The following is a 16,502-nucleotide window of genomic DNA, read 5'->3' as shown; positions in this document are numbered from 1 at the left end:
TCTCCATTGGAAGATTTCCCCTCTATTACTTTTCTGGGGCCAACCCAAAAATTGGGATTTTCTTTTACTTTCACTTTAAATGATAACTGTATTGGTAAACCAGAAAAATTGTGATGGGGAACTGACAGATGTTTTGTGCACTGGTACAGATGGTTTATGGGGACACCGACAGATGTGAATGGATACAGGGGTGACAGTGGTGCTTGGTGTATCGTTTGTGGGGATCTGTGACAACTCTGTGTGTAAAATTATCCCTACACACAGAGCTGTCACAGACCCCCCCCCCCCCCCGAGCTTAGTGGGGAGAACTGTCACAGAGACACACGTCTCTGTTTACATTGTGAAGGCTGTAATTGGACACAGCCGTCACGTGATTGGAAGGGCCAATCACAGCGCCCATATCCCAATCCTGTCTTGGCTGTGTCCTGTGATCACAGCCATCCCGGGGCAGCGCTGCGGGCACTTGTTCTGAGGGACGAGGAAAGGCCCACCTTGTCGTTTATGTACAGTGGCTGGGTGGGAGGTGGTTAACGAGGTTGGGTGGGAGGTGGTTAATGAGGTTACATCCTGTTGTAAGCAAGGGAAGGGGAAATCTCCCCAAGAGATAAATAGACAGTTTAAAAAAAAAAAAACCTGACAGAGACACCAGTGCTTTCCTAATCTATTCAAAACAAAAAAATGAAAATATATCGCTGCGATTCCACTGTAATAGAAGGATACTGGGTAATGGGTAACACAACTGTGCTGTTTTTAACCACTTAAGGACTTGCTCATGTACATATACGTCCTGTTTTTAAAGATGGATATCTCGGTAACGGCAGCAGCTGCTGCCACAACCGAGATATCCATCTTTTCCTTGAGCGGTCCTGTAAACGATAACGGTGGTCTCCGCGGCGGATTTGCCGCGAGATCACCGTTATCGGCGGCGGGAGAGGCCCCCCCTCCCCCGCTTAGGCGGAGGGGGGGAGGCAATCGGGTCCTTTCTCCTGCTTGCTGTGGATGCGAGTGAGGGCAAGATGGCCCCCACCTGTCCCCATAGCATAGCAGGGCGGAAGTGACGTCAAAACGTCACTTCCACCCATGCTTCTTAAAGCAATATTTTCTTTTTGTCATTTTTTGTTTTTGCAATCAAGTCTAAATATGAGATCTGAGGTCTTTTTGACCCCAGATCTCATATTTAAGAAGACCTGTCATGCTTTTTTCTATTATAAGGGATGTTTACATTCCTTGTAATAGTAATAAAAGTGATCCATTTTTTTTTCAGTGTAAAAATTAACAAAATAAATAAATAAGAAAACAACATTTTTTTTTTTAAAGCTCCCCGTCCCGAAGAGCTCGCGCGCAGAAGTGAACTCATACGTGAGTATATGAAAACGGTGTTTCAAACCACACAAGTGAGGTAAGCGAGAGCAATAATTCAAGCTCTAGACCTCCTCTGTAGCTCACAAGATGCAACCTATAGAATTTTTTAAACATCGCCTATGGAGATTTTTAAGGGTAAAAGTTTGACGCCATTCCACGAGCGGGCGCAATTTTGAAGCGTGACATGTTGGGTATCATTTTACTCGGTGTAACATTATCTTTCACAATATATAAAAAAAATTGATTTTTTTCCCAAAAAAGTGCGCTTCTAAGACCGCTGCGCAAATATGGTGTGACAAAAAGTATTGCAATGACCGCCATTTTATTCTCTAGGGTGTTAGAAAAAAATGTATATAATGTTTGGGGGTTTTAAGTAATTTTCTAGCAAAAAAAACTGTTTTAGTCTTGTAAACGCCAAATCTGAAAAACAGCCAAGGTCCTTAAGTGGTTAAAGCATACCCTTCAAGAGTCTGGTTATACAACATAGGTTACATCACAATTGCAAATTAAGGTGCGGGGGACTTTTACATGTCATTTTAATGTCATTTGTCCACAGTCTGCTTGCAAAAAGTGGCATTCAGAACCCAAGTAGTACACTGAGTTTTGTAGCACTAAGGCGACAAAATTTTATTTAAGAAAGCTCTTCAGTAAACAATACCATGAATTTTGTCTCTTGTATTTAACATCTTACTAAAAATAAAGTGGTTGCATATGTGTTATAATGAATTATGTGACAAAAGCACAAGCTGCTTCACAGTTAATAAATGAGTCATATTACCCAAAAATATACCAGCTCCTTCACACATTCTTCACACATACTACGTGAAATGAATTTGTCACCTTGAATTCATGCGGCTCATAAATGTACTAAATTAAGAAGGGCTAAATTGACACTGGTATAATCTTGGATACCTGCATTGGTAGTATTCATTTGAACTCCCATCTTCTCTGCTGGGACACCAGTCATATTACACATTTACAATACATACAACATTTTCACTACACTCATGATGAGTATGGCAGTTAACTCAGCAAAAGGTCCTCAGATATTAAAGTGGACCTTGCAATGAAGAAAAAAAAAGGCGCCCTTCCCTTCCCAAGAAGAATAAAAAACTATAGGGAAAAAAGTCATAAAATATAATTACCTAAACCCAGCTCCTGCCCATGGTGAGAATGACATCATCATCATCATCCTTCCGGCGAGATACAAAGGGTTGTTGAGTATTCAAATCTTACAAAAGAATACACCTATACCTGTGCTGGAGTGTAGGCTCGTAAGATCTGAGACATTCCAAAGATCTCTCCACCCACTGCACAGTTAACTCTATTAATATTGTTTATTTTTCCTTTTCTGTATTGCTCCGTGGGACTATATGGAAGTATGATCATCTTGAGCTGTATGTTTACTCCAGTGGCCGGCATGCGTCTCTCCAGGGTGGGACGGGTCTGGGTTCAGTCGGAGAGCCCTTTCCACTCCTACCTGGATTACGGTCAATATCCAGGCCACCTCCCCTTTTTTGTCACACACCTACGTGTACATCGAGCATGTGCAGTGTGGAGAGACGGACCAGGTGACGTCAGATGCCATCGTCAGTCGAATGGACAGTGTGGACCGGGTTGGATACATAAAAAGGCGCATAGAGCGGCTTCTAGCTAGATGTCTGCTCCCCACGGGTAAACGGCACTTAATGCAATATACGGTAAGTCATACATGTTTGGGGCAGCCCCAGGTATCTCTCTTCAATACTAAACCATTGTGGATGATGGTACGTGCCCCTATCTCTAAATTATTCAGATTGAGGCACTCCTTAAAAATAATATCTCCAAGGGTGGCAATGTTGTCCCCTGCAGTACAGCGCCAGGGGTAAAGTAAGTATATGCACAATATTTTTTCTTTCCTTTGTTTTAGTTTTTTTGTTTTTGTTTGTTTTTTATTTATGTATGATAAATTTGCACTTAGAATTTTGGCATCAAAGATGCAGATTTTTATTTATCTCTTTGAATCCACTGGGGGAGATTTTAATTTTTAATACATCTTATCTCTGTGATGCATATACAAGAAAAGGAAGGGGGTGGGCATCACAGAGACAAAAATACATAGATAACAATGCAAACATTATTAGATATTGTAACCCTTCTTCACTCTACAACAGTGGTACTGAATTAACATTCACAGAGGTCCAGTCAGCAAAATTTTCTACCAGCAGAGGTCCAAATTGCATGTTTTGTGATGACTCAGATCATTCACATCACAGTCCCTTCCTTCTCTGCAGGAACGAACAGAGTTCCAATTAGAGAGAGACATTCTGAAAGTAAAAAGCTTCTGCTGTGCTCTTTTTTTTGGAAAACCCATAAAGGTCTGAGAATCCTGGGTCATGGCTAAATCATTGTATTAAATGTATATTTGCAAATAAACAAGCATTACCAGTTTTCATTTTATAAGCCTGTTCTTAAAACGAAACCCAGTAACTTTGCGAAGCTTACCTTTAGGGTAAATATCTTTGAAGGGCACATCTACAGCTGGCACACATCTCACCATCTGGTTAGCAGCTAATAAACTCGCACAACCACCTTTTCTCATACTTCCAAATTTACTGCGTCCTGATTGTAAAAACGGATCACCAGATAAAGTTCCATGACTTCCCAAAGAAGACCTCCTCTTCCAGCTGTACACTTCACTAGGTGACTGCATTGACAAAACAACAGACACAAATGATTAGCAATCATAGTATGATATTAGATGCTATTTGATTCTGGATCAGCAACATAAGATAACCTCAGTTCAATTTCAGAAAGCATGCAGCATTGTCTGTGGAAAAGTCATCACTAAGGCCTCGTACACACGATAGGTTAACCAGAGGACAACGGTCCGAAGGACCGTTTTCATCGGTCAAAACCGATCGTGTGTGGGCCCCATAGGTTATTTAACCATAGGTTAAAAAAAGCCAACTTGCTTTAAAACTAACCTATGGATTTATAACCGATAGGTCAAAACTGACCGTTAGTAGGCACAACCATCGGTTAAAAATCCATGCATGCTCAGAATCAAATCGACGCATGCTTGGAAGCATTGAACTTTGTTTTTTCCAGCACGTCGTTGTGTTTTACGTCACCGCGTTCTGACACGATCGGTTATATAACCTATGGTGTGTAGGCATTACGGACCATCAGTCAGCTTCATCGGTTAACCTATGACGACGGTCCTTCAGACCGTTGTCCTCTGGTTAACCTATCGTGTGTACGAGGCTTTAGGGGTTGATTTAATAAAAGCAAATAGACTGCACACTTTAGAAGTGCAGTTGTGCTATACAAAGGCATTTGCTCCACAGCTTAGTAAATGAGGGGACATGCTACTGACTTGCATCATCCAATTGTGCAAGCAAAAAGGCTGTTTTTTTCCTTGTATGCGATTAGGTATCCTTTTGCAAAGCGAAGCTTCACCTCATTTGCTAAGCTCTGGAGAAAATGCCCTTGCAAAGTACACAGTCTATTTACCTTTAGTAAATCAACCCAGTACCTTATTGAATAAAGAATGTAATTATCCAATCAAAATTTGCTCTGCTGATTTCAGCCTAGGATAAATGTAAATAACTGCTGTGGGTTCTAGCACCTAAAAACAAGCACTCTTCATGGGACTTCTTATGCTATGCATAAGCCAAATAAAACAATTCTGCTCATGATGTAGCGCTTGCTTCCATTATTTGGTCTAATTTCAGATAAGCGGTCAGTCAGTATGGTGCGCCAGAGGGAGTAGGGACAGACACAAACTATTTCAGAGTATCAGATACTGAATTAAATATTAGCAACTCTCCCACCATTATATATGCTATATACATTGGAAAATGTGAATCTCGTGCCAATTGATAAAGTGATTAAATTAAATACAGTGTGAACCATAAAAAATTAATAAGCTGCTCCCCAAAGAAACAATGGACTGAATCAAATAATGTGAACAAAGTGAAAGGTGGGGGCGCTAGAGTGAAATAAATAAATAAATATGTAAATTATATAGAATTATAAGAAATAAACCAACATAGAGTGAACAAAGATAAATTGATATAATAAACTACCAATGATAAACCAGTGATAGGGGTAGTGAAAGTCACCACCAATAAACAATATGAACAAATCAATAAAGTTTATTCACATATGTCCGTGTTCAATAGTGTAGTGCTCAAAGGAAATGCTTGAAGTTCAATAATAGGGGTTTCCACCTCCACCAAGACTAGAATTCACCCCAAATGTGCACAAAAGGATGGCTCCTTACCACAAGGTGTTGACCTTTTTAATTAAAAAGAGATCAAATAAGCTTTATATCACAAAACCTGATACTTCAGAACTCCATGCGCGGCTCTAGTTCCCTTGATACAGCCAGACTCCAAATGTCACAATATTCTAAGATTGTTAACAAGATTGCTGTGTGTTTTTCCACTTGATGTCCAATCCATGGCTCTTGAGAACAGGAGTCCAAACGGTAATGATATTGTGGCCAGCCGTATGAAACTGCTCATGTCCCAGGACCAGCGAGATGATCCACACCCCTCCAAAATTGTCCTGAACTTTAGCTTCAAACTGACTTTTTAAGTACCATAATTATCGGCGTATACCGCGCACTTTTTTCCCCTTAAAATCGGGAAAATCGTGGGTGCGCGATATACGCCGATACTCGCTTCCCGCACTGTGTTTGAAGGCAGCCGCCGACATATACCGAGCGCAGTACACTCGGCCAGGCTTGGCTCCCCTCGCAGTCACGTGTGCCGCCTCCTAGCCTTTATGCGAGAGGAGCCGAGCGTGACCGAGCGTGCCCGAGTGTACTGCGCTCGGTATATGTAGGCGGAGGCGGCGTTCAAACACATCGTGGGAAGCGGGGGATCGGCTCAGAGACAGCGCGGGAGAAGCGGAGAGGACACCACGAAGGCCGCCGATGGACGCCGGGCAACTGTAAGTAACTAACTGTAAACTGTCGGTATTTCTTTTTTTTCGCTTAGGATTTCCTTCAGGTTTGGGGTGCGCGCTATACGCCGGTGCACGCTATAGTGCGATAAATACGGGATTCAAGACCAGGCTGTGGATCATCTCGTTGGTCCTGGGACATGAGCAGTTTCATACGGCTGGCCACAATATCATTACCGTTTGGACTCCTGTTCTCAAGAGCCATGGCTTGGACATCAAGTGGAAAAACACACAGCGATCTTGTTAACAATCTTAGAATATTGTGACATTTGGAGTCTGGCTGTATCAAGGGAACTAGAGCCGCGCATGGAGTTCTGAAGTACCGGGTTTTGTGATATAAAGCTTATTTGACCTCTTTTTAATTAAAAAGGTCAACACCTTGTGGTAAGGAGCCATCCTTTTGTGCACATTTGGGGTGAATTCTAGTCTTGGTGGAGGTGGAAACCCCTATTATTGAACTTCAAGCATTTCCTTTGAGCACTACACTATTGAACACGGACATATGTGAATGGACTTTATTGATTTGTTCATATTGTTTATTGGTGGTGACTTTCACTACCCATATCACTGGTTTATCATTGGTAGTTTATTTAATCAATTTATCTTATAACTGTTTGTCCACTCTATGTTGGTTTATTACTTATAATTCTATATAATTTACATATTTATTTATTTCACTCTAGCGCCCCCACCTTTCACTTTGTTCACATGCTATATACATTCACAAAGGTAAATTCTCACGGTTTGACAGAAATGGATGAATTTTCATGAAATATACAGCTGTGACTTCAGCTGGTGGGAATCGTGTGCTGCTGATTTGCCCAGGACTTCCAGTGAAGAGCAGGGCTTCACGCCCAGCATGGCAGGCTTCGAGTATGTGCCCCCTGTACATAATTTTTAATTTATATGTACAGACATATATTTAGATGTGGACAAAAAGAGCATGGTTATAAATAGATGTTCAGGAACGTGAAGATATATGGTTTGCATTACAATTAAATGTGTTTGTTTCTGAAGTGTTTTCCTATATGTTTTTTAAAATATTTCCTTAATACTTAATTATTTTTAATGTGTTACCATTAGATCTGGGAAGCCCACAATGATGGAGGCATAACTATTCTCATCAGAAAGAATCCTATTAGGAGAATTGATCTTCTGCCCGATGGCTGCACTCAGGTTCTCAGGTGGCAGCTGATCACTGGATATCACATGGGGATTGGAGGGATCAAAGCCTGAAGAAAGGAACAAAGTAAAACGGTCAATTCTATTTTATTAAAGTGAATCTTTCAGTATAAAGCAAGCTCAGAGTTATGTAGCAATTTACAGGTGATTGCGGAAATCACATGTAAATTGATATCATAACTTTCCCACTCCTTTTTGAAAATACTAATTGCCTGGCTATCATGCTGAAATCTCTGTATTCAATACTTTTTGAGCCAATGACCTGGGACAAAGATGCATATCAAGAAAAGGGTCCTTATTGCCACATGCTGTGGGTTAGTGACTTAATGTATTAAAATAACAGGTTCATCATGTAAACATCCCTTATATTAGAAAAAAAAGCATGATAGGACCTGTTAAATGTGAGATCTGGTGTCAAAAAGACCTCAGATCTAACATTTAGACTTAAATGCCCCAAAAAAAAAGAATTTCCCCTTTAAGACTAATGGGCAGAAGAGACGTTTGATGTCTCTGTGAGGGGAGCAGACACTATCGTCTCCGCCGCTACCAACTGCTCCGGTAAGCTGCAGAGATGATCGCAGCGTGGCGAATCCACCGCAGAGACTACTTTTATCTTAACCACCGTTATACGACAGCAGGTCGGCACGATCCAGCGAAACCGCCGTAGCTGTACATCAGTCCCTTTAAGCGGGATAGCACCGGAGGTGCCCAATGCATGCTCATGACCGGCGGTCGCAATAACCCCTTCCCTGCCAGTGACATTTTTACAGTAATCAGTGCATTTTTATAGCACTGATCGCTGTTTATATGCCAATGGTCCCAAAAATGTGTCAAAAGTGTCCGATGTGTCCGCCATAATCTTGCAGTCCCGATAAAAATCGCAGATCGCCTCAATTACTAGTAAAACAAAATAATAAAAATGCTATAAATCTATTCCCTATAACTTTTGCGCAAACCAATCAATATACGCTTATTGCGATTTTTATTACCAAAAATATGTAGAAGGCCTAAAACTGAGAAAGAAATTGCTATTTTTTTTTTAATTGGGGATATTTATTATAGCAAAAACTACAAAATATTTTTTTTTCCTTTCAAAATTGGCGCTTTTTTTTGGTTTATAGCGCAAAAAATTAAAATCGCAGAGATGCTCAAATACCACCAAAAAAAGCTCTATTTGTGGGAAAAAAGGACGTCAAATTAGTCTGAGTACAGCGTCGCACGACCATGCAATTGTCAGTTTAATTGACGCAGTGCCGAATCCCAAAAAATGGCCGGTCATTGGGCAGCCAATTCTTCCGGGGCTAAAGTGGTTAAAGAGAACTGCATGTCGTTTCTGAAAATACCGGGGTTATGGCAGCTAGCTGCTGCCATAACCCCAGTATTTAACGTCAAAGTACCGACGTACGGTACAGCAATTTGCTTGAAGTGGTTAAATGTATTGATAGGAAAATAGCACTAGTGCCTTATTGTAATGCATACTCCATTTCCCTATCTGCATACACAAAACATTATTTTTTAGTACCTGCTTTAACTCCAAAACCTGTGCTCACTGCTTCCTCTTCTAGAGCATGCAGTTGACAAACTCCATTGTTCTCAGCTTCTATATGTACAGGTGTGGTAAGAAGAAATTTCCTGCAGGGAAAATATTATTAAGCATCATAAAATGTAGCATACCAATACTTTCTAGATCCTTGTGCTGCACCAGTGGTCTTTGGCATTCTACATCAGACAGAAGAACATTCAGGGCCCATTAACACTGCAGAATTACTATAACATGCAGTTTAATGCATATTACCACAATACTTTAATGCATGAACAGTGGTAAAGCACACAAATGCAAAATTATAATAGCAGGCAATGCACCCACACTACAGCGCAACACAGTGCACGTCTTGCCACCCACTGCTATCTGTTGTCAATTGAACTATTCTTGAGCCAGGGAATCACCCAGATGACAGCTCTGTAGGCCAGCTCTGGGATCTTTGTTACTGCCAGTTTCCTAATCTGCGAACTGGTGGTTATTATTTAGGAGTCAGTCTCTGTCATAGCAACAGGTTCTTAAAGTGGCGTTAGAACTACTAGAATTTGGTGCATGTGTCTGTTATTATAATTTTTATTTTATTTTTTGCTTTTGTAAAAGGCAGCTAGTCTGCATTTTTACACAATCCACCACAACACAGCATTGTGGCTTAACAGGGCACAAAGAAAACAGTTGATTTCTATGTGCCTCTGCATTGAGAGAGCAGAAATGAGTCATTAGGGGATGGAGCATGTGGTCCATGTCTGCCTATTGATTTCTATTATAATCACCCAACTCAGCAGTACAGACGTACAATACCCCAAAAATAGTATTCTAAAACTATTAATACAATGTGTAATATCACTGTAGCCTTCATTTCAATATACCAAAATATGTAACACAATATAACAATAAAAAATTTGCTGCGAACATAAAATGTGTGTTATATCAAATAAGCACCACTGTAAAAACAAGTGACAAGGTGTATGACAAATCAAGATTAATCCATCCTGCCACAGTTCTAAGTAAACTCAAAAGTTCAGACTTTCCACCGTGAAGGAAAAGTGCTCCTGTGCTCAAATAAAGATTAGTCCATCCTGCAACAGTTTAAATAAACTTCTCAAGAAAAGTTCAGTCTTTCCTCCACAAATGAAAAGTGCTTGAGTTGCTCTTTCCCCTGCAGACTAGGACTCAACAATGCCGCTGTTTTTATAGACTGGCATTTAATGCGTATACAGATGAATATATATATAATAATATATGAATATGGCTTCTACTGAGACTAGAATATCTATCATATGTTTGTTGTTTATCACCCACAAAACAATAGCTATGAAGTGGCTATTCCCCAGTCCTCCCACATTTGAAAACTGGCAAATTGAAGTGAATAATGTCCAACTAATTGAAAAACAGATATATCAATAAAGGGGCACTCCAAAAAAAAATTCAAACTAAGGGAACCATGGCTCGTGGTACGGGCCTGGCCCCTCTCTAACTGGTTTCATTCTGGTTGTTACATTCTTAACTTCAATATCTGGGGTTGTATCATTACGGAAGCAGGCAGATTTCACATTTCCTTGGCTTGAATTGCGCAACCTCCTGAATAGCGGTGAGAGCTAGAGGTTTTGTCGCACACCATTATTTACCTACATGCTTTTGGGTGTATGAAGATACTTGTTTGTTACTGGTTTTATTTCAGTTATTTGAATGTTATATACAATGCAATACTGTTCTTTGCTAAAAGCCTTTTGTATACATGCTTGCTGTTGTTAAAACAGAGAAAGTATTTTTTACTGTGTCTGCTCTATGCGTTTCAACGTGATACTCTGCCGTGTATGACCAACATGTTTCTATTGGAAGGCTTATTCTTTTACATTACTTTCCTTTGTGATATGTTTTTGTATCACAAAAAATGTTCTAATAAAAATGATTTGACAAAAAAAATTAAAATATATGTCTTCCTGGTCTTGATTCTACTTTCTTGTGGAACTTCCCATATAGTAAACAAGAAAGAATAAAGGGGCTCCAATTGTGTAAAACCGTTTAACTAAAAAGCACTTTATTTATATTAAAAACACACTCGTAAGAAACTAAAAACAATCCAGCATTAATCAAGTAACTCAGCCTGCATGTTGTATTGTGCCAGAAGGAACATTAAACCGTGGTCTTCGTCTCACCCGATATCCCCCTACTTCACTTCCAATATGTCACTTCAGGCACCATCACTGTCATTACATTTGGATGCGCTTGACCAGCGCCCCCAACGTTTCATCTATTCCAACTCTGTCAAGGGGATCTCCTTATTATATTGTGTTACATATTGATTTCTATTGGTTTTTCCTGCAGCATAGTAAGATGCTCCTCTAGAAGCTTGTAGCATCTAATCTCTCTCCAGAGAAAAAAATCTAAAAGCAAACTCCAACTTCCTAAACAATGTATGAATACATCATTCTAATACCCATCAGCAAATCCTCAAACCTGTAAACCTGCTTTAATGCAAATACCTCACCATTAACATCTTCAAACAGCAAGTGAATATGAACCTCAAAATCAGAACTGATATAACTTTAACCACTTAAGCCCCGGACCATATTGCTGCCTAAAGACCCAAGGGGTTTTTACAGTTCGGGACTGCGTCGCTTTAACAGAGAATTGCGCGGTCGTGCGACGTGGCTCCCAAACAAAATTGGTGTCCTTTTTTCCCCACAAATAGAGCTTTCTTTTGGTGGTATTTGATCACCTCTGCGGTTTAAATTTTTTGCGCTATAAACAAAAATAGAGCGACAATTTTGAAAAAAATGCAATATTTTTTACTTTTTGCTGTAATAAATATCCCCCAAAAACATATATAATTTTTTTTTTCCTCAGTTTAGGCCGATACGTATTCTTCTACCTATTTTTGGTAAAAAAAAACGCAATAATAGTTTATCAGTTGGTTTGCGCAAAATTTATAGCGTTTACAAAATAGGGGATAGTTTTTTTGCATTTTTTTTTTTTTTACTACTAATGGCGGCGATCAGCGATTTTTTTCGTGACTGCGACATTATGGCGGACACTTCAGACAATTTTGACACATTTTTGGGACCATTGTCATTTTCACAGCAAAAAATGCATTTAAAGCGGGGGTTCACCCTATCGACGGGAAAAAAAAATAAAAATGTTCTTTTACCTTTAAATCAGGCATTGTAGCGCGAGCTACAGTATGCCTGTCCCGAATTTTTTCCCCCCATACTCACCTTGTAGTCGTCCATCGAAGATACCGGGGAATGGGCGTGCCTCTGGAGACGGAGGATGATTGACGGCCGGCTCTGGCGCGTCACGCTTCTCCGGAAATAGCCGAAATAGGCTTGGTCTTCACGACGCGTGCGCATAGCCTGTGCGCACGCGCCGTGAAGAGCCGAGACCTACTCCGGCTGTCTTCGGGGAGAGTGACGTGCCAGGGCCGGCCGTCAATCATCCTCCCTCTCCATAGGCACGCCCATTCCCCGCGGGAGCCGAAATCTACGATGGACGACTACGAGGTGAGTACGGGGTTAAAAAAATCGGGACAGGCATACTGTAGCTCGCGCTACAATGCCTGTCTCGATGGTAACATCAAGTACGAGAGGGTGAACTACCGCTTTAAATTGCATTCTTTATTGTGAAAATGACAGTTGCAGTTTGGGAGTTAAACACAGGGGGCGCTGTAACATTTAGGGATCACTGTGTGTGTGTTTACTAGTGTAGGGGGGTGTGGCTGTAGGAATGACATCATCGATCGGATCTCCCCTATAAAGGGGATCACCCGATCGATGCGCCGCCACAGTGAAGCACGGGGAAGCCGTGTTTACACACGGCTCTCCCCGTTCTTCAGCTCCGGGGAGCGATCGCGACAAAGCGGCTAAAAACAAATAGCCGTGCCGTCGTCCCGGATCGCTCCCCGAGCGGATCCGACCTCCGCATGTACCGGGGGGGTCCCGATCGGGCCCCCCACCCACGTCTAGCAGAGGACGTACAGGTACGTACATGTGCCTGTCCGTGCCATTCTGCTGACGTATATGTACATGAGGAGGTCGCTAAGTGGTTAAATATCGTTTATACTCGAGTATAAGCCAAGGTTTTCAGCACATTTTTTGGTGCTGAAAATGCCCCCCTCGACTTATACCCGGGTCACCTTTTTGTGCCTGATCTTCCAGATTTTGGTGACTCGGTACCGGCCGGCCGTAGGTCCCCTGGACCCTAAACTTGGCACACATATAGCCCCACTCTTTCTCTACAAATGTGCAAAGTTTGTTTACGGCCGGAGAGCAACAGTTTTTCAAAGTTGGGCACCCCTTCCATAGACTCCCATGTTAAACGGTCATTTCTCTGGTAAGTTTGGGGACCCGGTACCGGCCGGCCATAGGTCCCCTGGACTTGGCACACATGTAGACCCAGTTCTCATCTACAAGTGTACAAAGTTTGCTGTCTGGGGGGACCTACGACCGATTTTTCAAAGCCGGGCACCCCTTCTATATACTCCCACGTTAAACGTAAGTCTAGTCATGGACACAGTGAGGCATGGGCACAGTGAGGCATGGACACAGTGAAGCATGGATACATTGAGGCATGGACACAGTGAAGCATGCACATTGACACAGTAAGGCATGTAGATGGACACCCTAGGCCTATACTCGAGTCAATACGTTTTCCCATTTTTTTTGTGGTAAAATTAGATGCCTCAGCTTATATTTGGGTCAGCTTATAGAGTATATACGGTACTTTTTGTTGCAGTATGTGGGAGTAATGTTACTGAAAGTGGTGCATATGTTTTCCTGAATTGTTCTAAAAGAAACTACAGCCAGAAAAAGTGTTATGATGGCTTTACTGAATTCCTCAGAATGTTGTGTCTTGCTAATTCTCTTACCAAATAAAATGTGTCTCGTGGAAAAGAGATCATCGGCAGTCTATGAACCCACAATGCTCCTGATAAGCCAGAGGCCTTACATTCTAAGCTCCCCTGCCCTAAGTCTCTATTTTCTTTTTCCATCCATTCCCATCTCTGTTTTTCTTTCCTCTATTTCTCTTCATTCTAATGTTAGATTGTGACATCATTATACTATATCAGCTCCTGTTCTAGACATGAATATCTCCAACTGTTGTTCCCATTACATTGTGTGTGACTGATAATAACAACATTGTTTATTACTTTTTTGTTCTGGTCTTTCACGGATATTCAATGAAAAACACTATATGCACAAAACTGGTTTCATTCTGCCATTTCCATCTCAAGCTTCAGATTGCTATTAGATCCTTGTTTTACAAAGAGAAAATATCAAAATAAAAGTGCTACAAGTATAAAACAAGACTTGTAGACTTACAGTATTATGTTTTTAGTTGATCCTTAAGTAATCTTTAAAGTGCAGACTTTCCCATTAATCACTAACACCATGATCTTCTATGATTTCTGCGCAGAAGCAAAGATTACATACTGTACACCAGGAACAAAGATAATTGACTTACTTGTTAGATTTACTCTCAACCAAGAGCCACCTGTCTTCTGCCACTAGGAAAACAGACGTGAGATTGATGGGTAAGGAGATTGAGTGGGCAGTACCCTCCAGAACATCGAGAACGATGAGAGAATTGCTGTAAAACAACAGATTACAACCCTGTAAGACACTTGCACTATATATATATATATATATATATATATATATATATATATATATATATATATATATATATATATACATATATGTACACACACATATATATATATACACACTCACAAAATCAAACATATATTTTGCAGTTCACAAACATACTTACCCATTTTCTTTAAAGAACACCAGCCAATTCTTGTGTGAAAAATCCCTGCACATTTTATGTTTTTCCTAAAACAAATAAATGTATTTACAATCGCAAAAAAAAATATATATTATTGCATATAGCACTACTAATAAACAAAAGTGGAAAAGATTTTCTTCTAACAGCATGAAGAATTTACTTTCACAGATCATCAAATCAATTTATAGTCTGTCAGCATATATTAGTGCAGATGTTCAGTAGATATCACTGATCCACTTGCATATACACACGCCCATCAACACAGAAGAATTAAGCAACTGGCAATAATGACATGCCTGAACTACTATGGGTCACACTTAGGTCTTGTACACACAGGCTTCAGCTTGTATAAGATACGTGTGTACAGCAAGCTTTCACAAAGCAAGTGGACTTTCTCAAGCATTTAACACATTTAAAGTGGTTCTGAAGCTTGCTAAAAGCCTGCTAGCAGTCACCACTGCTAGTAAGATATGTGTATAACACCCAGCATATTCTCTTTAGTAAAATAAGTACTACAAAAAAACTATCTACAATTTTGGCTGGTCTTGAAAACAATCAGGCAGTGTCATAAATTACTAATACACAGCCCAAATCACATCTAGGGAATTTTCCTTCTGGTAAACTTGAGCTGGACAGAGGGAAGGAAGAACGATGTCCCGATCAAGGTCTTCTTTAAAGCTACCAACAACTAGGTAGTACAAGAGCCTATTTGAGATAATACAAATTAAACCGACTGTAGAGTTGAGTCCTCATATTACATTTTTGGTAAATCTAAAAGAGTTTGTAAAAAGATTGTACAATCAAATTTCATAGTGTATAGCCAGTCTAAGGCCACCAGTTCAGACACTTTCCTTTCAGAGGTGATGACTTCAAGGATTACCATATTGTGGGTGAAAGTATGTGTGTTCAAATGGGTTCTGAAGTGCAGTGAAAATCCATCTACGCATCTGTACCGACTGAACAGTCAAAGTCAAGTTGTCCAACAGAGCCTGTGTCGACTGTTCCTTTAAGGGGAGGCTAAGTATCCCACAATGGGGAATCCATAAGAGAACAGCAGGGCTAGCACTGGCACCAACACCATGGTGAATACTCCAGGTGGAGATGAGAGACTGAAAGTCAGAGCCCCAACCAGTAGTGTAGGGGGCACTATGTAAACAATTCTGATGTGCTGGAAAGATGCACACATGCATCCTAGATGTCCAAAGAAACTAGACAGTCTCCCTGGTGAAAGGAGGGGGTGACAGACCTGGTGGATTCCATGCAGAAAGTCTGAGCTCGAATTATGACATTCAGTGTATTTACATCCAAATGGGGCAGATGCCTCTTTCAGTTTGGAGACCGTGAACATTTTGGAGTAAAACTCTTGAAATGTTCTGCCACACCATTTGTTTAGGTGGAATATCAACAGTGGGGATAGACCACTTTTTTACAAGTCCTCTTAAAGCAGGTACAAGTGGGTGATTTGGGCCATATAGTCTTGTATGACTGTAGTAAAAACCACAGCCAAGATGGCTTAGGAGACAGCCACACTCAATGGAGTTAAGGAGGTCTCCAAAGATAGACTATAGGAGCAGAGAAGTAAGGAAAGTATAGAGCATGCACTAGTAGAGATTTACATCCAACTGCATTTCCATCCCTAAAGAGAGAATATATAAAGATCCCCGATACCGGGGTGTGG

General features: G+C 40.7%; 1 protein-coding gene across 1 annotated transcript in view; it reads right to left on the bottom strand.

The window, feature by feature from the left end:
- Positions 1-16,502, bottom strand: part of VWA8 (von Willebrand factor A domain containing 8) — a 486,197-nt gene that overhangs the window by 111,202 nt on the left and 358,493 nt on the right. Inside the window, exons 32-36 of the mRNA XM_040341313.1 lie at positions 14,807-14,871; positions 14,498-14,623; positions 9,020-9,129; positions 7,393-7,547; positions 3,847-4,048 (exon numbers count right to left, since the gene is read on the bottom strand). Coding sequence (XP_040197247.1) covers positions 3,847-4,048; positions 7,393-7,547; positions 9,020-9,129; positions 14,498-14,623; positions 14,807-14,871 — 658 coding nt within the window. The remainder of the gene's footprint in view (positions 1-3,846; positions 4,049-7,392; positions 7,548-9,019; positions 9,130-14,497; positions 14,624-14,806; positions 14,872-16,502) is intronic.

Source organism: Rana temporaria, chromosome 2 (assembly GCF_905171775.1).
Source record: "Rana temporaria chromosome 2, aRanTem1.1, whole genome shotgun sequence".
Classification (NCBI taxonomy): Eukaryota; Metazoa; Chordata; class Amphibia; order Anura; family Ranidae; genus Rana; species Rana temporaria.
Note: the sequence above shows the minus strand (reverse complement) of the source record. Positions and strands in the feature narration are given on the sequence as shown.